At 37.1% G+C, this 21,884-nt stretch overlaps 1 protein-coding gene across 3 annotated transcripts in view; it reads left to right on the top strand.

Annotated features, from left to right (window-relative positions):
• Window positions 1-18,335, top strand: part of ARHGAP42 (Rho GTPase activating protein 42) — a 148,498-nt gene extending 130,163 nt beyond the window's left edge. For 2 of the 3 annotated variants that reach the window (XM_039338379.1, XM_039338381.1), the window contains exons 16-24: window positions 893-951; window positions 1,895-2,000; window positions 5,635-5,794; window positions 7,808-7,952; window positions 9,427-9,807; window positions 14,616-14,772; window positions 14,865-14,927; window positions 17,259-17,338; window positions 17,632-18,335. In XM_039338379.1, coding sequence (XP_039194313.1) covers window positions 893-951; window positions 1,895-2,000; window positions 5,635-5,794; window positions 7,808-7,952; window positions 9,427-9,807; window positions 14,616-14,772; window positions 14,865-14,927; window positions 17,259-17,338; window positions 17,632-17,720 — 1,240 coding nt within the window. In that variant the 3' untranslated portion in view covers window positions 17,721-18,335. The remainder of the gene's footprint in view (window positions 1-892; window positions 952-1,894; window positions 2,001-5,634; window positions 5,795-7,807; window positions 7,953-9,426; window positions 9,808-14,615; window positions 14,773-14,864; window positions 14,928-17,258; window positions 17,339-17,631) is intronic. The other variant, XM_039338380.1, reaches the window with a different exon arrangement.
• The last annotated feature ends 3,549 nt before the right edge of the window (window positions 18,336-21,884 follow it).

Below are 21,884 nucleotides of genomic sequence, written 5' to 3'. Positions count from 1 at the left end.
GTTAAGAGCTCAGACATTCAGAGGGATTATTAGAACAAACTTAAAAGGATTTCAGGTTGCATAGCTATCAGAATTACTTCTACAGTTTTTTGTTTAATAACTGCTGATTGGAGCAGTATTTTTGATAGGATCACCTGAGGGTTTGACTCTTAAGTACTTCTCTTTAATTTAAACATCCTTAGAAGTTTAACCCTAATCAAAGGAAAAATTACTAAAGGTTATCAAAAATAAGGAAGCAAACTGAATTTTAATTAGGGATGTTGTAATTTTGGAATCTTAAACTTCCTTCTTCTGCCCATAATTCAATGAAATCATAGAAGATAGCCCCTTACACTATCAAGCTAATGTTCATTAGTCTCTAAACAAGCAAAGCAATCAAACCCATTTAGGACTTCAGAAATCACCAGAAATCCCAGATCTGTAGGCTAAACAAAACAACCTAAAAATGGCAGTAATAAATCACCACTGTGCTGTAGACAGGAAAATTACAAGGAATAAAGGAACCAAATTTGATAAGAGAAGTCATTCATAGTCCTTTGAGAACTATGAATGATTTCATCACAAAATTTTGTCTCCTGTGCTTCCATGAGCATCCTTCCCCCATGTAAGGTCCTCTAAAGATCATACATCTGGGAAAGAGCAAAGCTGTAGTCCAACTCATCTGGAGGTCACCAGCTTGAAGAAGGCTGCAATAGGGCACGGCAGGAAGCTTTATTTATCATCTCTCCTTCCAGCTGTGTGACTATTTAAGACTTTAGTAGTATTATCCATAATTCACAGCCATGTATGCAAGTTTAGAATGGAGCTAAGGCTAGTGTCTGCTTTGGAATTAAATGTGAATATCTTCAAAATACTACATTCAGCCTCTTTCTATCACTAATTTTTTCCTCAGGTGTCTTGCAGAGCCACTCATGACCTTCAAATTACACAAGGATTTCATCATTGCTGTTAGTAAGTGAAAAAAATGGAGGATAATCGTGGTATTGGGACAAACTATATATAATATACATAATCAGAATTCAGGTTTCTTTATAGATGTAGGTTGCTGTGACATAAATTTGTGTGTGTGTATATATACATACACACACACTGCATTGAAAGTATTCAGACTTTCAATTTTGTTATGCTGTTTTCACTTTGTTATTACTGAGTATAGATTAATGAGAAAAAAAATAATTTCAACAACTGTAGAATCAGGCTGCAGCATAACAAAAATGGGAGTGGGAGGTGAGTTCAGCATTTTCATCTATATATCCCATTTGCTAATCATGTCTTCTTTTGTCCCCTTCCTGCTGGTAGCTTTTGCTATTCATATGACTATTTTATCATTTCTATTTCATAACTTTCTATTTGTGGAGGGCCTCATGCATTTCTGTGTGGTGAAAAATCAGTAGTGTTTAGACGTCTGGTGACATCCTTTGTCAGTTTCTGTTTGTTTAAAGAAATCTTTAGCAATAGCAATAGCACTTAGACTTATATACTGCTTCATAGTGCTTTACAGCCCTCTCTAAGCAGTTTACAGAGTCAGCATATTTGCCCCCAACAATCCGGGTCCTCATTTTACTGACCTCGGACGGATGGAAGGTTGAGTCAACCTTGACCCTGGTAGTCGGCAGAATTAGCCTGCAATACTGCATCCTAACCACTGTGCCACCATACATTCCATTTTTGTTACTGACAATAAGTAGCATGTGATATGATGATGATTGACGTAGCAGAGATTTATATAGATTCTTAGAATTGGAAGGAATCTTAAAGATCATCTTAATCAATGCCTTCCTCAGCATAGGATCCACTAGCTAGAACATCTCAGACAGGACCCAGCTTCTGTTTGAAAGCACGTACTACAGGAGACCTCATTGGGTTATTTTTCTTGTTACTATCTTTTTAACAGAGTCTGATGACCAGAATTACAGAATAGAAGCAGTCCATGCACTTGTCCACAAGTTGCCAGAGAAAAACCGGGAGATGTTGGACATCCTGATAAAGCATTTGGTCAAGTAATAATTGCTTTTTATGTGGGTTGTTTATAATCATAGGAAGAAAGAGAGTGCTGCTGCCTTAAATCATATCCCAAAACAACAGTTATAAATATTCATGACTGGAAATGTATTTATTAATTAGCACACCCTGGAGGTTCCCAATGCGAAGTAGCATTCATTCCATGATCTGTTTACATATTTCTTTTCTGATAAAGAATTATTTTGTAGAAAGTAACTCCAGGCTGACTGACCATTCATCTTTTCATATATATCTGAAAAAACTTGAAATTAAGATGCCAGTTATGTCTCTTGTTCCTGTTGCTATTTAGGTGGACACATTGCTATTTAAAAAAAAAAATTCTTGTGTGTGTGTGTGTGTTTGTGTTTAAAAATTCATTTTTTTAGCTTTTCAAAAACTTTACTTAAAGAACATCTGGATATGGTTCTGCCTTTGATGTTTATAACCATTTCTTGGTGGAATGAAATAATGGAATATAAAGAAGTCAGTTCTGTCTTAGATTAACTCTCAAATGGATTTCAATTAACAGTCCCTACATTTAACTCTATATAAATTGTGTGTGGTTAATGTGTGTTCATCAAAACGTTTCAGCAATAAGCAATGATATCCAATCATTGGATTCACATATTCCATTTCTCTTCTCATGACTATGTATGTTTGATCTCTGGCAGCCAAATACAATAAAAGATGCAACTGAAATTATCAGGGTCACTTTGGTGTGGTAGTTAAGATGCTAAACCAGGTCTAGGAAAAGCTCACAGGTTGACTTTCAGGTGTCATTTGTTGATTAAAGAATTACTAAGCAGATCTAGTATTTTATCTATTGAAAATTTGCCCATGATGTCACATAAAAATATAAAAAACCTAAAGATTGATAATATTTTATCCAGAAATATAGCACAATAAAAGTAGACTTTCAGGAAATGGATATGTTCTTTAATGTAATGACATAAATTTCATTCTCTTATTATTTCAGCCTATTTATATTCATTATCCCAAAATAAAACTGTTATAATAAAATTTCTATCTCATTAGTGTTATGAAAAAGCTATTTTCTAAAATTTCTTCAAGAAACTAAACCTTAGTTCCCATTTCAAAAATTTATGTCCAGTTATTATTTGTCAAGGCAATATCAGCCTCACTTTTTTTATCTAAAAGATTCAGTTTGTCACCAAGGTAGCCTAAGCTTTTCTTGTTAATAAATTACAGTAATATGGAAACTGACATCTGTTTTACCTGTTTTAACTTTACTTACTCAATATTCTTTTATTAGTCAAGATATGAAAATCTTTATAAGACATTCTAGCTGCATACAAAGTTATGTTTAAACAATAACTTGTTATGTTTAAACAATAACTTAAACAATATGAAGCAATAAACTATTCCAACTTTAAATATTGTATTTAATAATATGTAATAGGGTTAGCTTATGAAATTTGGAACTGCTTTAATGTGAAGGAGATAATCACCAAGAATAGCACCCTGCATCAAGTGTGTCCAATGTGTAGGAAAACTTACCCTGAGATATGAATTCCACAATGAGTCCAGGTGACAAATGTTCCAGAGAAGAAATAAATATATAAATATAGGATGCATCCACGCATACAACTCTCAGTAATGAAAAGAGCCTCCTTAATTTAGGGATTTAGGGTTAATTTAGGCGCTCCTTAACTAAATCCTTTGCGGACTGGTGGGGTGGAGAGGATGGTTTCGTGCGAGTGGCAGGCAAGTTGTATGCAGCTCCATTTGCACAAATGGACACATACACACACCACTCACACAAATGGAGTTGTACCCTCACATACTTGCCTGCCACTTCCATAGCCCAGTTCCAAACGGGCTGCAGCCTGGTACTGGGTTGCAGTCTGGGGGTTGGTGCCTTCACATGTAGATTACACCTATAAAGGGTGGGGGGCTCAGTGGCTCAGTGGTTAAAGACATTGAGCTGCTCAGCTAGAAAGCTGAAAACTCAGGTTTGAGACCCAAGTCCCATGTGACAGGGTGAGCTCCCATTCCTTGCCTCAGCTCCTGCCCACCTAGCAGTTTAAAAGCATGCAAATGAAAGTAGAGTAATAGGCACCACTTTGGTGGGAAGGTAATAGCATTCTGTGTGCCTTTGGCATATAGCCATGCTGGCCACATGACCACAGAAGCGTCTTTGGACAATGCTGGTTCCAATGGCCAAGAAACAGAGATGCGCACTGTGCCCTAGAATTGGACACGACTGAACCGGGAAGACTTTTTTACACCTCTAAAATATAACTTGCAATTTTTATATGAACAAGATATCTGCAAATCATCTGGGTGGGGGGGATTGATGTAAAGGATTTCTTATCTTGCCTTTTCATTTGCTAAATCCATAAGTACCATTCACTGGGGACGTGTTCCAAATTGACCATCTGTATATCTTCAAGAAAGCACCATATCAAAGAATGAGTAATTTTGAGAAAATGGGCCAGGTATTGCATTCTAAGATTAAGTAGAGCTGTGAATGAATAATCCAATAAGATTAGAAGCTTCATGTTGAACCATATAGATAAGCTTTGACATACCATTGTAATTGAGCCCACAATTTTGGTTGTAAATCATGACAGTCATACAGCAGGTTACCTCTTGACCAGACCCAATTTTATTACCTTTTGTATGCAAATACCACACTAGTTAAGTGAATCTATTATTCGCTATGAGGATTTTTTTCCCCCAGAAACTGGAAATAAGTACTGGTTTCCAGCAAAAACATCATAAATCATGGTCACATGACTGCAGGGCACTGCAAGTGACGGTAAATGTGGGCCAGCACCCACAATGCTGCCATATGACCAGGAGGAGTTGGTTGTTGGAACTTCAAATCCAGGTCATAAGTAGCTTTTTCCAAATCCATTGTAACTTTAAACAGTTGCTAAGTCATCGGTCATAAGTCAAGGTCTACCTGTAGTCTAAAACAAATCTTTTATAAATTTCTGGACAGACGTGACTTTTCCTGTGATCATGTTACGAAGTTTTGGTGTTTGGAACTGGCTTGTGTGAATTGATTTGAATTAGGTAAACGGTTGGTGGCAAAAGATTGAATAGATGTCCATTAGCATTTTGGAAAAATGATATTTATATATTCTAATTTCAGCTAAGCCCTGCCAGCTACATTTGTTTGTGATTCTTTTTGCTAGGAAAAAAAAAAAGTTAAAGAGTTTCCCTTTCACATATAAAAGAAAGGGTTATATTGGATTTATATTTATTGGGAAGAAACCAGTTTTTTAGAGGCAGTGTACATGGGATGCATTGCTTAGTATTTGTGTTAATCAGTAGAAATTTTATTCCATGAGAAAATAGCTTGGGAGGAAAACTAGAATTAACAAAGTATACTAAATATTTGAAGCTCTGCTTAAAATATGTAGAATGTCTAAATCATTTAAATATTTAAATTATTAAATAGAAAAGCCTGTTTCCAAAATTTCTACAACAGTATATTCCTCACCAAAGAGCAAATAGTTTTGTCTTTCCAAAGAATGTTATCAAAACAAATTACACATTTTACTTAATATATGCATAAATGGAATGTCCAGTTATATTGAATGGAAATGAAATGCTAGTGCATGATATCTAAATTCTACTATTATTTTAATTGCTTATTTTCAGGGTATCATTACATAGTCAGCAGAATCTCATGACAGTCTCCAATCTTGGAGTTATTTTTGGTCCCACGTTGATGAGAGCCCAGGAGGAAACAGTGGCCGCTATGATGAACATCAAGTTTCAGAATATTGTGGTTGAGATTCTCATTGAGCATTATGAGAAGGTAGAATGTCATGAGTTTTACTGAAATCTATGGTAAAAAAAATATGAAATACAACATTATATTACTTTAATAACTATAGGAATATAAGTGTCTCGGGGTTTTTTAATCAATAGTGAATAAATTGAATAGTTTATTCAGTCAACAGCAGCATAGCATTTCCTGGAAGTAACCTGCTTGGGAACTTGGGAATCTTCCTATACTCACAGCTCCTATTTGAAAGCAAGTGAAAGGAAGAAAGGAGAAAATCTCTGTGAATGTTCAGCCTATTGAAGAGATAACAAAAAGTAGCTATGATGACAGTCCTCAAATATCTGAAGGGCTGTCACACAGAAGAGACAGTAGATGAATTCTCTCTGGTCCCAGATAGCAAGATAAGAAGCAGTAGGTTAAAAGTATAACAAAGAAGTAGATACCACGTATTGGAAGAAACTTCCAGACTGTATCAGACAATTTAATGGGCTATCCCATGACATAATAAGTTTTCACTTGCTAGATCAGTGCTTCTGAACCTTGACTGCTTGAAGATGTGTGGACTTCAACTCCCAGAAGTCCCCAGCCAGCATGACTGGTAGGGAATTTTAGAAGTTGAAGTCCACACATCTTCAAGCTGCCAAGATTGAGAAATACTGCACTAGATTATCTGATCAAAGGGTTGAGAATCATCTTTCAGAAATGCTCTAATATAGAGGTTTTCAACATTTTTCAGATTATGGAAACTATTCGTTAAGAAAAATTCTAGGCAAAGCTTTAGTGGAAGAAAGTTGACTGCATTCAAATGAATGTTTTTCACCCCTTAATCTCTAATGGAACCCATTAAGGTCTCCTAGGATTCTGTAGGACACAGTTTGAGTACTTGTTCCACAGGATTCAGGACTTAGCCAAGGGTTGGACTAGAAGATTTTTAGGCCCTTTCTTACTCTATCATCAGTGGCTCTACTTTTAAAAAATCAGCTAAGTCAGGGGCTAGGTCAGGGGGTGGTTGGCTGGCTCAGGAATTCTGCGAGTTGAAGTCCACGAGTCATAAAACAGCCATGGTTGCCTACCCCTGAGCTAGGTGATGCCACATTCTGTGACATACTAAATAAAAGATGCTCATTATAAAATATGTATTAATTTTGCTAAGAAGCAGTTTTTACCGCCAGTATATTCTGAAAAAGAAGAAATAATCTGGATTGATCTGGAATAAACAGAGTAATATCAGAATCACTATGTGTACGAAAAGTTAGAATCTCTTCAAAAGTTAGAATTTTAAGTGTCTGCAACATAAAGGGATTCCTTCATTTAATAATGTAGAGTAGCTTTCTTCACATTCTTACATTCCGATATTTCCCAGAATTCTGTGAGTTTGGGAAAAGGAAGCCTCAACCTATGAAGACAGTAGGATGCTGTGTATTGTCTTATGAAATATTGGAATATTGCATCAAGTTTTGGTCATCGCGATGTAAAAAAAATGTTGAGACTCTAGAAAGAGTACAGAAAAGAGCAATTAAGATGATTAGGGGATTGGAGGCTAAAACAGGAATTGGGTATATCTAGTTTAATGAAAAGAAAGACAAGGGGGAACATGATAGCAGTGTTCCAATATCTAAGGATTGTCACAAAGAAGAAGGGGTCAATTTATTCTGCAAAGCACCAGGACAAGAAGCAATGGATAAAAACTAATCAAGGAGAAAACCAACCTAGAACAAAGGAGAAATTTCTTGACAGTGAGAACAAACAATCATAAACAGCTTTCCTCCAGAAATTGTGGATGCTCAAACTCTAGAGGTTTTTAAGAAGAGATTGGTCAACTATTTGGCTGAAATGATATAGGGTTTCCTGCCTGAGCAGGGGGTTGGTCCCTTCCAACTCTGTTATTCTGTAATTATTAAATTATTTTGAAGAATTTAATGTGATACTCAAATTGTACAGAAAAAAATTCTACTGGAAACAGATGACTCAATCTCTCAGCCTAAGCAAATGCAGGTATTCCAAAAGATTCTCAACAATATGTATGTTTGCCTTTATTGATAGATATTCCACACAGCCCCAGATCCCAATATTCCTCTTGGAAAGCCTCAATCCAGATCAAGCTCAAGAAGGACAAGAGCAATCTGTCTCTCCACAGGTTCTCGCAAGCCTAAAGGACGATATACTCCATGCCTAGCAGATCCAGATAGTAAGTGCATTTGTTTCTGTTAGCACTGTCTGATTTCTCACAGTTGGTTATAAATGGGTGGTAATAATTGTGTTGCTCTGAGCACAAGGGGTGCTTCTCTACTGAGCATTTTGGGCTATTCACAGTGCACCTATCTGCACTTTTTCATTTGGGCTTTTCTTATTTATTTAAAATATTTATATAGCATATATATTGGAACATTTATATATTTTTGTTCCTTTGTTTCATTATATTTTTATGACCTTTCCCCCAATAAAATCTAGATATGCTGGGGCAGAATTAGCTGTCTTAATTGTGCACAAAGAGGATCTTTCTTTCTTCCTCTCCTGATTCAACCAAAGATATAGGAGGGATCCTAGGGTATGGTACAAAGGCACATGATGCAATTTTAGATTTAGTGATTATCTGACTAAAATACTTCCTGGAAGTTTATTTGTATTGCTCTGAGCTTCATGCTGGAAAAACCCCAATATATATAAATGTAAAATGAGTGTTCAAGAGCAATTAATCACACTAGTATGTGAAGGGCAAATGTTTCTTTTAGCCATTTGTGACATCAAATTCCAGTGGTTTCATTTACAAAAGACTTGAAAATAGGACTTCAAATATTCTGATGCTTTTATATTTGTTTATCTATATAGTTGGTTAATGTTAGTTAGATTATGATTATTATATTTATTACCCTGTATTCAGCTCTGGGAAGTGGGGGAGAGGGAGGGGAGGGGGTAGGGTGGGTGGGTTTTGGGGTATATTTTGTAATTTTTAAACTTTTTAATAAAAAAAATATGCTGATGCTTGTCTAGAGCCGTTCAATTGACTATTGAAAGCTCATTGAAGATGTCTTCTTGGGACCTTCATCTGGCATGGAATACTAGCACTAGCACTTAGACTTATATACTGCTTCATAGTGCTTTACTGCCCTTTCTAAGTGGTTTACAAAGTCAGCACATTGCCCCCAACAATCTGGGTCCTCATTTTACCAACCTTGGAAGGATGGAAGGCTGAGTCAACCTTGAGCTGGTCAGGATTGAATTTCTGGCTGTGGGCAGAGTTAGCCTGCAATACTGCATTCTAACCACTGCATCACCACAGCTCTTACATATCATATAGCCATAAGCCATTTTCTCATACAGTCACACTCAAGATGTTCAGATTCATACATTCTCATGCCATCATTAATCTGTATGGGTTTTGCTACACTTGTGCAGAATCATGAAGTAAATATTGTTCTGGTAAAGTCAATTTAGATCATATTGTATTTCTGTGCATATTAGTTAATAACAGGTAGTGTTGTTTTCCTCCCAGGGGAAAGCAAAGAAATTTGAGAAATGTGGGGTCCTTGGTACTCTCTGAGCTTGCTGATTTTCTTACAGACGTTTCATTATTAAGCTAAGTAACATCATCAGTGCTGGCTAAATTTGAGAAATGCCATTTCTTGTTTTCATCCCCTTCTCTTCACCTTTCCACCTTCCAGGTGATTCATACAGTAGCAGCCCAGACAGCACTCCAATGGGCAGCATAGAATCACTGTCCTCTCACTCTTCAGAACAGAACAGCACTACCAAACCTGCGTCTTCTCAATCCAGGGAAAAAACAGGGGTTGTTCCATGGATTGCATCATCACCATCATCCAATGGACCAAAAAATTCAGGGCTTTGGACCACAAGTCCTGAATCCTCCTCAAAGGAGGATGCAGCAAAAACAGATGTGGAATCTGACTGTCAAAGTGTCACATCTGTTACTGGACCAGACAATGTGACTTCACCAGGAGACCCAGCCAAAAGAGGATTGTATAGTCTCTCTGGAATGAAAAGATCATCAGCTTTATCTTTAAGGTCTATCCCTTCTGCAGAAGGTACTTTTTGAATGATCCATTGCTTTACTGTCAATAGGTTATTTAATGGTTTGTGCATATCTATTTTCACATATACTTCAACATTGCAAATTGAGAAATAAATAATATCGGGACCTTGGTCAGCAAGATGGGTGGCATATAAATTTAATAAATGAATAAATAAACATAAAATTGGGAATAGTTGCTGGCTATGCTTAAAGGCAAAAATACATGTAATATTGCGTTTTTGCTAATTGGAATGACAAATCATATGTGAAACAAAGGGTTTTTATTAAAAGCGAAATAAATGTAGTGTTTGCAGTTATAGTATATGGGAGCTATTTCAGAAATCATTATAGACATTAGTGAAAAGCTATATAAGATTTCAATTTTGATTGTCATTTTATTATTTTATTAAGTTCTAATGTTGTTTCATACTTGTGGTTATAGTTTTTCTTTCATTTATTTTTGTATATCCCCCGCCCCCAGAGTTACATGGTATGAATTGGACAGCCATATAAAAGCTTAAATAAGCCAACACAGGAAGGCATCCACAAGAAGACCTTAAGGTGTTGTTGAGATGATGATGATGATGATGATGATGATAATAATAATAGTAATAATAATAATAATAATAATAATAATAATAATAAAAAGTTGGAAGGGACCTTGGAGATCATCAAGTCCAACCCCCTGCTCAGGCAGGAAACTCTATATCATTTCAGACAAATGGTTGTCCAATATCTTCTTAAAAACATCCAGTTTTTCACAGTTCTGGAGGCAGGTTGTTCCACTGATTAATTGTTCTAACTGGAAATTTCTCCTTAGTTCTAGGTTGCTTTTCACTTTGGCTAGTTTCCATCCATTGCTTCTTGTCCTACCTTCAGATGCTTTGGAGAATAGCCTGACTACCTCTTCTTTGTAGCAACCCCTGAGATATTGGAACACTGCTATCATGTCACCCCTAGTCCTTCTCTTCATTAAACTAGACATACCCAATTCCAGCAACCATTCCTTATATGTTTTAGCCTCCAGTCCCCTAATCATCTTTGTTGCTCTTCTCTATACTCTTTCTAGAGTCTCAACTTCCTTTTTACATCGTGGTGACCAAAACTAGATGCAGTATTTCAAGTGTGGCCTTACCAAGTCGTTATAATGTTGTATTAACACTTCACGTGATCTTCATTCTATCCCTCTGTTAATGCAGCCTAGCACTGTGTTGGCTTTTTTGGCAGCTGCAGCATACTGCTGGCTCATATTTAAGTGATTGTCCACTAGGACTCCGAGATCCCTCTCACAGTTATTACTATTGAGTAAGGTACCACTTATACTATACCTGTGCATTTGATTTTTCTTGCCTAAATGTAGAACCTTATTTTTTTCACCACTGAATTTCATTTTGTTAGATAGCGCCCAATGTTCAAGTCTGTCAAGATTCTTCTGTATCTTAAGCCTATCTTCTGGAGTGTTGGCTATTCCTGCCAGCTTGTGTCGTCTATAAATTTGATGAATTCCCCATCTATCCCCTCATCCAAATCATTGAAAAGCACCGGGCTCAAAACAAAGTCCTGAGGCACCCCACTACACACTTTCCTCCATGTAGATGCAATTCCATTGAGGACCACATGCTGAGTACGGCCAGTCAGCCAGCTACGAATCCATCTGGTGGTGATGCTGTCTAACCACATTTTTCCATTTTATCAAATAGTAGATTGTGATCTACTTTATCAAATGCCTTACTGTTGTTCGCTGATTCATTGTTTGATTATCTTTTCCAGAATCTTCCCAGGTATTGAGGTCAGGCTGATAGGTCTATACTTTCCTGGATCCATTTTTTTTTCCTTTTTTGAAGATGGGAACTACATCAGTTCTTTTCCAGTCCTCTGGTAGTTCCCCAGTGCTCCAGGATCTTTGAAAGATCTAGTTCAGTGGTTCTGAGATCACATCTGCCAGTTCCTTCAGAACCTTGGGGATTTGAACTCATCTAGGCTGAACAGGTGCTCACTTACCATTTTCTTGCCTATTTTAACGAGTTTCTAATCTGTTTTTTACGGTACTGTTTTTGATAAGTTGGACTGTTTTTTCCCTTTGTAAAGATGGATGCAAAAAATGAGTTAAATAGTTCTGCTTTCTCCCCGTTGCTTGTCACCTTCTTGCCACTTAACTCCCACTAATGGACCAATCATATCCTTAACTTTTTTCTTGTTTTTTACATGTTGAAAGAAGCTTTTTTTTTTCCTGACTTTTGTTGCAGGCCTTAGTTCATTTTGAGCCTTAGCTTTCCTCACCATCTATTTGCTGATATTCTGCCTTAGTTATGTACCCCTCTTTCCACTTTTTATACTTGTCCTTTTTGTCTTTCAATTTATGCAGCCATGCTGGTTTCTTTTGAGAGCTGTTATTTTTCTTCTTCGTTGGTATGTGCAAGACTGGGCTTTTATAATCTCACCTTGAGCTGTTTTCCCTTTGAGGATTCTCATCTATGGAATCCTTTCCAAGCTCTCTCTGAGTTTATTGAAATTAGCTCTGTTAAAGTCCAAGACTCTAGTTTGACTGTGTTCTATTGCTTGTGCTTCCATAATGTTGAATTCCAATATTGCATGATCACTCCCCCCCCCAAGGTTCCTGTGGCTTCAACACCTTTTATCATTTCATCTCTATTAGTGAGAATTAGGTCCAATATGGCTGATCCCCTAGTTCCCTTCTCTACTTTTTGGAAGACAATGTTGTCTGCTAGGTTTGTCAGGCATCTGCTTGATCTTCCACTTGGTGCAGAGTTTGTCTCCCAGTTGATGTCAGGGTAATTAAAGTCCCCCATAACTATTGTGATGTGCTTCCTACATACCTTAGTTAGCCGACTAGCAAAAAGTTCATCTATTTCCTCTATTTGGTTGGATGGCCTATAGCAGTGATGGCAAACCTTTTAGATACCAAGTACCCCAAAACCACTCCGCCCCCTGCCCGCCTGCAGGGTCACCTACTGCCTCCATGGCCCGCCGCAGATCGCCCAGGTGGCCCTACGGCGCCATGGTGGCCACTCCCTCCACCTGTGCCCCGCAGCATCATTTGTGTGTGACAGGGCGCGAGGGCAGAGTCTTATCCCTGTTGCCTGGCTACCAGGTCCTTGGCTGCACTGCTCCATGCGGGTTGTGCCCGGGGGTGACTCTCCTCCAGGGGGGCTGCTGGTGAGGAGGGAGGCGGGGCTGGGGTGACAGCACATGTGCCCACAGAGAGGTTTGTGCCATAGGTTCGCCACCACTGGCCTATAGTATACACCTATGGCAATGTCATTTTTCCCCTTTTATATTGACTCAAATGTATTGAAGACCGTTTTCATCATTGTTGTGCTCTATTTCTGTAGAGATGTAGTTATTTCTTATATAGAGAGCAACTCCACCTCCTCTTTTATTTGGTCTGTTTCTTTTAAATAATTTAAATCCCTCTAGCTGTGTGTTCCATTTGTGGGTTTCATCCCACCAAGTTTCCATAATGGCAACAATATCACATCTGCCCTCATTTACATGAACTTCTAGTTCACCCTGTTTATTGCTCATACTCTGTGCGTTGGTTTATAGATATTTGAGTCCTTTATGACTGATGTCTTACATGTCATGGGATTATCATGCCAATGGTGTAAAAACACTGCAATTTCTAAACATTTTTGAAGAGGAAAATAGATAATAAAAGAATATTTTAATCAAATAAGAGAAAACAGGAAATCCAAACCAAGAGTCTTTTTAATTGCTTTTCAAATTATGAGTTCCTTCCAAATTTCAAGGAACAGACTTCAGAAATATTGACCATTTCCTTGTCTTTCAGAAACATTTTTTAATCTCATTTTTTTTACTACAGTAATAAGTCTCTTCCTTTCACTGACAAATATCAATTTGCTTCATTGTTACACATTTTTGGGGGTAGTGAACTGCAATAAAGTTTGTTGTTTTACCATGTTTTATAATACATGTGCTCTTATTGCTAATTTCAAATATAGGATTAGGGGGAAAAATACTCTCATGCCTATTTTGCATTTACAATAAGGATTGTGGTAAGCTGCAAACATATATAATAGGATATAACCAAACAAATATTTGGAACTGAGTAATAGATCAAAGAAGTGTTCAGCACGACAGCATAACTTTATCTTTCCTTTAAATCAGTTATTCACACATCATGGTCTTTCCGTGAAATAACGAGAATAGAAGAGTCATCCAAAGAGTCAACAAGTATTTTATGTTATTTTATTTTTATTTTATTTTAGTATATATGTATATACTGTATGTATGTATATATTTGTTCATTCATTCATTCATATCCAAACTTCATTTTTTTTGCAAATAACTGAAGGCAGGCAACATATCCAACACACCTTTCTCCACGTGGAGATAATCCTCAACTTACAACCATTTATTTAGTGACTGTGTGAAGTTAGAATGGCACTTTTAAAAAGTGACTTATGACTGTTTTTACAACCATGGCAGCCTCTGTGTGGTCACATGATCACAATTCAGACACCTCGCAACTACAATAAGTATGACGGTTGCAGTATCCCAGTATCCCCATGTGATCACCTTTTACAACCTGCTGACAAGCAAAGACAATGGGGAAGCCAGAGTCACTTAATTACCATACCACTAACTTAACAACTGCAGCCATTCACTTAACAACTGTGGCAAGAAAGGTCATAAAATGGGGTAAAATTCATTTAACAACTGTTTTGCTTAGCAACAGAAATTTTGGGCTCAATTGGGGTCGTACGTCAAGGGCTACCTGTAGTGAACACCAAACAAGGAGACATTCAAGTTAATTTCATGTAATCATTTGTTATTTAGGTAACAAAAGCTGCAGAAGTTCCTTGCAAAGTTTAGCTTCCTTGGATGCCAAGGAAGTACCAAAGATGCTAGAAAATCCAGAACTGCCTCCAAAAATGTGCAGAAGATTACGACTGGATACAGCGTCAAGTAATGGCTACCAAAGACCAGGGTCTGTGTAAGTTTATTCACATTTTGACTGCATGAATTTTTACATTGGAAAGAGCTTGGCAATTATTGGTAATCATGAAATTGTTTTCGATATTTCAGAGTAGCAGCAAGAGCCCAACTATTTGAAAGTGGTTGCTCAGTAAAACAGACTCCCTCTGGAAGGTAGGTTTTAACACATTAATTTGTGCCCCTTTGAGTATTAAGTCATATTTTACTTCTATGTTGAGTGTTACGATTTCTTTTGAAATGCAGATGCCATTAATGCTGGAAGAAAATCTGTCCTTAGAATTATTAGTTAGCAGTAACAGAATATTAAGAGTTGAAGAAAATCTAAACGTATTTCAAGTTAAACACCTAATTTTAGGTGTGTCCCCAGAGTTTCCTCTCCTTCTTGAGGAAAAAATTGGGGAAACCATGCAATGGATTGCTAGAGATAAGAAGAAACGCTGATTAGAAATGATGCTTCTGAGCATTCCAGAAAATATGGGATGCAGAGATATAGCATAGCTTCTTGGAAGTGTAATAATCCACCAAGGAAACTTACACAGCAACTGAAGAAGAACCGACTGGGTTCCTGTCTTATAAATAGAAAGGCAGTCCTTAATTTACAACCTCAATTGGGACTAGTATTTTAATTGTGACAGTCATTAAGTCAAGGCACTCATCTAACCTAACCTGGTTTTATTACCATTTTTAAGTGGTCATTAAGCAAATCACACTCTGAGTCACAACCCCTTACAAATGGGGCTCTTTTTGCAGGAAACTGGCAAAAAAAATATTCACAAATCACAGTCACTTTACCTCAGGATGCTAAAACCAAGTCATAAATATGAGCTGGTTGCCAAGCATCCAAAATAAGGTCATGTGACCATGAGGGCAATGTGGCGTTTTATGATGCCCAGAAATGATTTATAGATCATAAACTGCCTTTTCCAAGGTGGTTGTAATTCTAAACAGCCACTAAGTGATCAGTTGTAAGTTCACAACTACCTGTAGTCTGTTGCCAGTGGTCTGTGTAACAGACGTGTTTCTGAAGGTGCCAACCACAGTTGCCAATGAAACATCAATACATCTTGTGTCTAGATTGCGGTCTCTAAACCTTGGAGCCCAACAAGTACTGGCCAGGAAAACGTCCACCTATATGACATAACAAGCCCCTTGCTTAGTTTCTTGCATGAAAGTTTGGGTAATTTTCCTCAAATGTGGAAAACTAAATTCCAGTCCAATCCAATAGAGGGTTATGGAGGCAGGCAGAAAGATTTGTCAGCCAGGTTCAAAGAAATCATTAAGTTCATAGAAATGCAAGTGCACTCTTACAAAGTCTCTTTGTGTGTCCTAGAGAGCTTGAGCCCTTGCACAAAAGAAGTGAGATTCCTCTTCAGGAACATACAGCAGTTGGCAATGTTATTTTCACATCCTCTTTTACTAGCAGCTTTATAGCAAAAAAAAAAAAAAAAAAGGAAGGAAGGAAGGCATACAATGAGTTCTTTGCATGGAACATCGGAGCCTTTATGGTGTGAATAGTGAGGATAGATGATTAGCAAGGAGAGTGAAGAGCATTTTGACCAACATGCATGGGAAATAGGAAAGAACTGAGAGATATTTATCTGGAAAAATGGAAGTATTATTTGTAAGCATGGCTTCCCTGGATTATGGTATCTCCAGATGTACAATTCCCAGAATCCTTAGACAGCAGCTTTGGCTATTCTGACTGGAAAAACCTGTAATCCATATGGAGGGGCATCAGATAGTCCTCAGCTTATAACCATAATTGGAACCAGAATTTTCATTGCTAAGCAAGGCAGTTGTTCAGTGAGTCACACCAGATTTTATGACCTTTTTTGCTACAGTTTTTAAGCATATCACTGCAAAAACATATCATAGTGAATAATGAGTTTGCTTATCAACTGTGACATTCACTTAACTTCTATGGCATTCACTTAATGAACACCACAAAAAAGTTCTCAAAATTAGGTCAATCACATAGGTAACCCACTTTAAAACTGTCACAACTTAGTAGGACTATGATGGGCAGGTTCATAAGTCAAAGACTACTTGTAACTGGATTTATTTATTTATTTATAAATTTTATTGGCCGCCCATCTTACCTCAGGGTAGCTCTGGGCAGCTGGATCCTGCCAATTGTCTGGCCACAACATTTGGGACTCATTTAAAAGTCAGTCCCACCACATTTTAGAGAGTTCCTTAAAACATTAGTTAACTTCAAAAGGGTCTGTTGGTTTGAAGCAGGGGTCTTCAAACTTGGCCCTTTTATGACTTGTGGACTTCAACTCCCAGAATTCCTCAGCAGGTACGCTGAAGTCCACAAGTCATAAAAGAACCGAGTTTGAAGACCCCTGGTTTGAAGCATTTCATTTACATATATGTTTCCTATATTGAAGATCCAATATTTTGTTCTACTGGAGTGCTTTTCCATTGATAGATCACTCATTTCTTTTTTGTCTACAATTTTTGTTTGTTATTATTTTCAAGGCAAGCCAAGGCCATGTATTCCTGTAAGGCTGAACACAGTCATGAACTGAGCTTCCCACAGGGGGCAGTATTTTCCAATGGTAAGATGCAATTAGGTTTTATTGTCATTGTAGCAATAACATTGGCAACTAGCATCTCTGTTTATCTTTAGAGCTTTAAGACTGCTTGTTTTTTTCATTAATGCAACACAATTATTCTTCATCATATTACTTTTTCAAGGATGAGTGATAATGTGAATATGTTACAAACATAATGTGTTGTGCATGTATGTATGTGAACATTGTTATTATTTATATTATTATTTACGGTAAACATTAAAGTATGTCTAAAAAGGAATCAATGTAAGTCATGCACTGTCCTTGTTTCTTAACAGTATATCCATCTGTGGAACCCGGATGGCTAAAAGCAACATATGAAGGCAAAACAGGACTTGTTCCAGAAAACTATGTTGTCTTTCTCTAGTGATAGTAATGGACAGCAGTTTCTTCATGGTATCCATGGTAACAAGCAATAAGCACTGTGACTTTTTTTTTTAATCTGACACAGATATGGAGGGTCTGCCAGCTATCCCCATGTATGGTTGACTCCCTTCCATTTCTGCAACTGCAGATTATGTAGCTTTGTATAAGTAGAACAGAATTTAACGAAAACAGTTGAGAGGATAGGTTTTGTTTTTTCAGTCTGTGTTTTAAAACTGAACATGGTACTTTCTCTGTCTTCCACTGTTGTTAACGAGAAAATCACTTTATTTTTTTTTCTTTATGCACAAAATCAAATCACCTGAAAATGAATCCACTTTTTTTTTTAAATCTGAGCGACTGATTCTCAGTTGGTCCCTATCATTTCAAGAAAAGCTTGAGCTTGTATTTAAATTGTTAATAAATGTTCACAGATGTCATTGTTTGTAAAAGCAATATAGATAGGGATATAAATCTGTTAATTGAAGCAACACTTCATCAAAGTCATATTTTTGTTTCAAATGGCATTTTAACGCGGTATATATGTGTTTTGATTTTTCTTCCTTCACTTCTATGTTTTATCCTATAATTATTAATAAATTATATTTATAAACTCTCACTTCCATTCTAATAATACATTGGAATGCCAACTACATAAATAAGCTATTGTTTTTACTTATTATTATGGTATGTTGCACAATCAGCCAAATGTTCAGACTGGATTTGGTATTTTTATCCGCCTATTGAGTCCTTCCCAAGAACATTGGATAGGAAGATGTGGATGTTTGATGATGATATAGGTATTGCTGCAGGATGTAATTGCAACTGACCAGTGGTGATTTTTGTCAATGCCAATGGTGTTCAAATGGTGCTCCAGTTGTTTTGGGATTGCCCCCAAAGAGTCTATTACTATTGATGCTATCTTTGCTTTCTTCTGCCACAGTCGTTCTAGTTCTATTTGCTTTGTATTAATTTATTGTCTCCATTTTTTTCTGTTCTATTCTGCTGTCTCCAGGTAGTGCCACATCTACTATCCAGACCTTTTTTGTGTTTCTTATCGACAATTTGTTAAGTCTGGATGTTATCTGGGAAGTGTTTGTTGGTTTGAATTCTAAAGTCCCAGAGCACTTTAGCTTTTTCATTTTCTATTACTTACTTTTATGGCTCCACCAGTTCTTGCTTGCAGGCAAATAATATTTCTTGCAGATCTTCCAATGCACCGTTGTTGCTACTTTGTTATGCTGCTGCTTGTAGTCAGTCTGTGCAATCGTCTTGCAGCAGCTGACCAGGTGATCCACTGTTTCTTCAGCTTTGCACAGGTGGCACTTGCTGTCTGTTGCCGTTTTCTCAATTCTGTATGCATTTGTTCTTAAGACTTGGTTTTGAGCATTGTTCTCGTATACAAAACAATTTCCAGTACTTTAGCTGATGGTTCAACTTCATACACCTCGAGTTTTTCCTCATAGCTTAGGATGTTGTAATAAGCACAGTGTTATGCAGATCCAATAGTGTTGTTATTATTGTTGTTATTGTTAATGTTGTTATTATTATTATTGATATTTTACTTGAGATACTTTAAAATGAAAGACCAAAATTAACTGAGAAATAAATACAAGTAATAGAACCTGAAGTTCATTTTCAAATTTCAAATTAGCCAATCAATAATTTTGAATCATTACACTGGCTTGACACATGAAACTAATTAAGCTCTTGAATTTTATCCTGTAAGCTTGACAATATTTTGCAATATTTTGCAATATTTTAATTTAGGTAATATTGGATGCTGAATATAATGTTTCTATATTATTGCTTTCGAAATGTGGTGCTGGAGAAGACTCTTGAAAGTCCCTTGGACTGCAAGGAGATCAAATCAGTCAAACCTAAAGGAAATCAATCCTCACTGTCCTTTGGAAAGACAGATACTGAAGCTGAAGCTCAAATACTTCGGCCACCAAATGAGAAAAGAGGAATCGTCGAAGAAGACCCTGATGTTGGGAAAGATGGAAGGCAAAGGAGAAGAGGACAGCAGAGGACAAGGTGGTTAGATAGTATCATCAATGCAATAAACATGAATTTGGGCAAATTCCAGGAGACAGTAGAGGACAGGGGAGTTTGATGTGCTATAGTCCACGGATTGCAGAGTTGGACACACACACACACACACACACACACACACACACACACACACCACTTCTAAGATCATTTTAGGCATGGTATTTCAAATGTAGAAGGAATTGTTGTACTTGGGGCTGTGTGAATTCTTCAGATAAAAAAATTGAAAATAATCTTGAACAAGCAGTAGTGAAAATTCATTACTTGTGATATCAGACTAAAGTTAAACTTCATTGATTACAGTATGTTGTTACTGAAATATTTTGCAGACAGTAAAACTTAGCTGGTGCTCCTTTTATGAGATGCCAGGCTGTCATTTATATACATATTACTTATCTAGGTTGAAGTTAACAAGAAATTCAGAGTCATTTTATGACTCCACGTCTTATTGTTCTAGCCCGTTGTATGCATCATTTAGAAAAGAGTGCATACAGAACAAGGAATTTCAAGTGAAAAAAAGACTATTACAACCCTAGGCTAAAGAACTATGCATATGTTGTCTAAAGCAGAGTAATTCAATTCAAGATGCATAATACAAGGCAGAAAAAAACCCACAAATGTCTCTGTCTCCAGTCTTGATAGTAAAGTAACAAAAACAACTGATTAAATTATTTTGTCAGGATGATTCAGGTGATCCATGTTTATGTGAATCTATGCCTTCGAATCAGTGTGTATGTTTTTCCCTCGAGCTGCAGAAAACGACAAATGGAAATCCATTCAGTGCTTAGTGAAACAGCCACCAATATATTCTAAAGTTCATGAAGGCAAAAACAAGGAGGTTTCTCTTCTAAGATGTAAAAGTAAAGAAGTCCATGCAGATTTTACTCTGCTAGTCATTGCCAACGATAAGGGATGGTGCTCATCTCCATTTCAAGGCCATTGAACCAATGCTGTCTGAAGACATTTCCATGGTCATGTGATTAGCATGACATCATGGAGCGCTGTCACCTTCCCACCGTAGTGGTACCTATTGATCTATTCTCATTTGCATGCTTTCAAACTGCTAGGTTGGCAGGAGCTGGGGCAGGTAACGGGAGCTCACCCCATCGTGTGGTGCTCGGTCTCGAACCTGGGCTGCCAGCTTTCCAGCCAACAAACCAGCATCTTAACCACAAGCCACCACGCTGTCCTTCTTAGAAACATGTTTGTAAATGGTCTTTTTGGAAAAATCAAACCAGCCTAATAATATAAATCCTAAATTCGGAAGGGCATTAATATTAGCCCAAGTTAATATCCTTATTATTACATCGATCATGGAAGGGAAATTCAAGAAAATTCCATATGTGGACAGATTATGCCCAGGTGTGTTAGTATTACAAATCAATTGCTCATGTTCTTTATTGTCAACTTTATATGGACACACTATAGTATATCCTATATGGACATACTTTGGTATATTTTTGGTATATCCTAATGAATCATTTCAGGTACTCGTACTTAATTCTATTTAATACATCTCCCATATGCGCAGCAGTTAGAGTGCAGTACTGCAGGCCACTTTAGCTGACTGTGTTCAGCAGGTCAGCGGTTCAAATCTCACCGGCTCAAGGTTGACTCAGCCTTCCATCCTTCCGGGGTAGGTAAAATGAGGACCCAGATTATTGGGGGCAATGTAAATATATATATACATTGCTTACTGGTGTACACCGCTTAGAGAGTGCTTGCACTTAAAGCGGTATATAAGTCTCATAAACAAATAAACAAATATAGAAATCAGCTCTCATTTAATATGGCAGACGTTTACAGATTAAGAGCCCCAACAAATTAACAGTGCTGGTGCTTAGTTTAGGGTAACTATAATGTCCTCTGCTTTTTATTTTTAGTCCTCTTCAATCATCTCTGTTTCTTAGATTTTTATGATATTTTATGACCAAAGCTGAGCAGATCATCCTGACTTTCTAAATTATTTAAAGAATACTTTATAGTGTAACATATATCTTATTTTAAGGGCACTTTACAGCATGTGCAACATCAAAAGTTCTGGCAATAACTTAAGGGGAAAAGTTTGTAGAGGGTCTAACAGTGCAAGTGCTTAAGGTACATACTTTTAATGTGT

Source organism: Crotalus tigris, unplaced genomic scaffold (assembly GCF_016545835.1).
Source record: "Crotalus tigris isolate CLP2741 ecotype Arizona unplaced genomic scaffold, ASM1654583v1 scf7180000017698.756297, whole genome shotgun sequence".
Taxonomy (NCBI): domain Eukaryota; kingdom Metazoa; phylum Chordata; class Lepidosauria; order Squamata; family Viperidae; genus Crotalus; species Crotalus tigris.
Note: the sequence above shows the minus strand (reverse complement) of the source record. Positions and strands in the feature narration are given on the sequence as shown.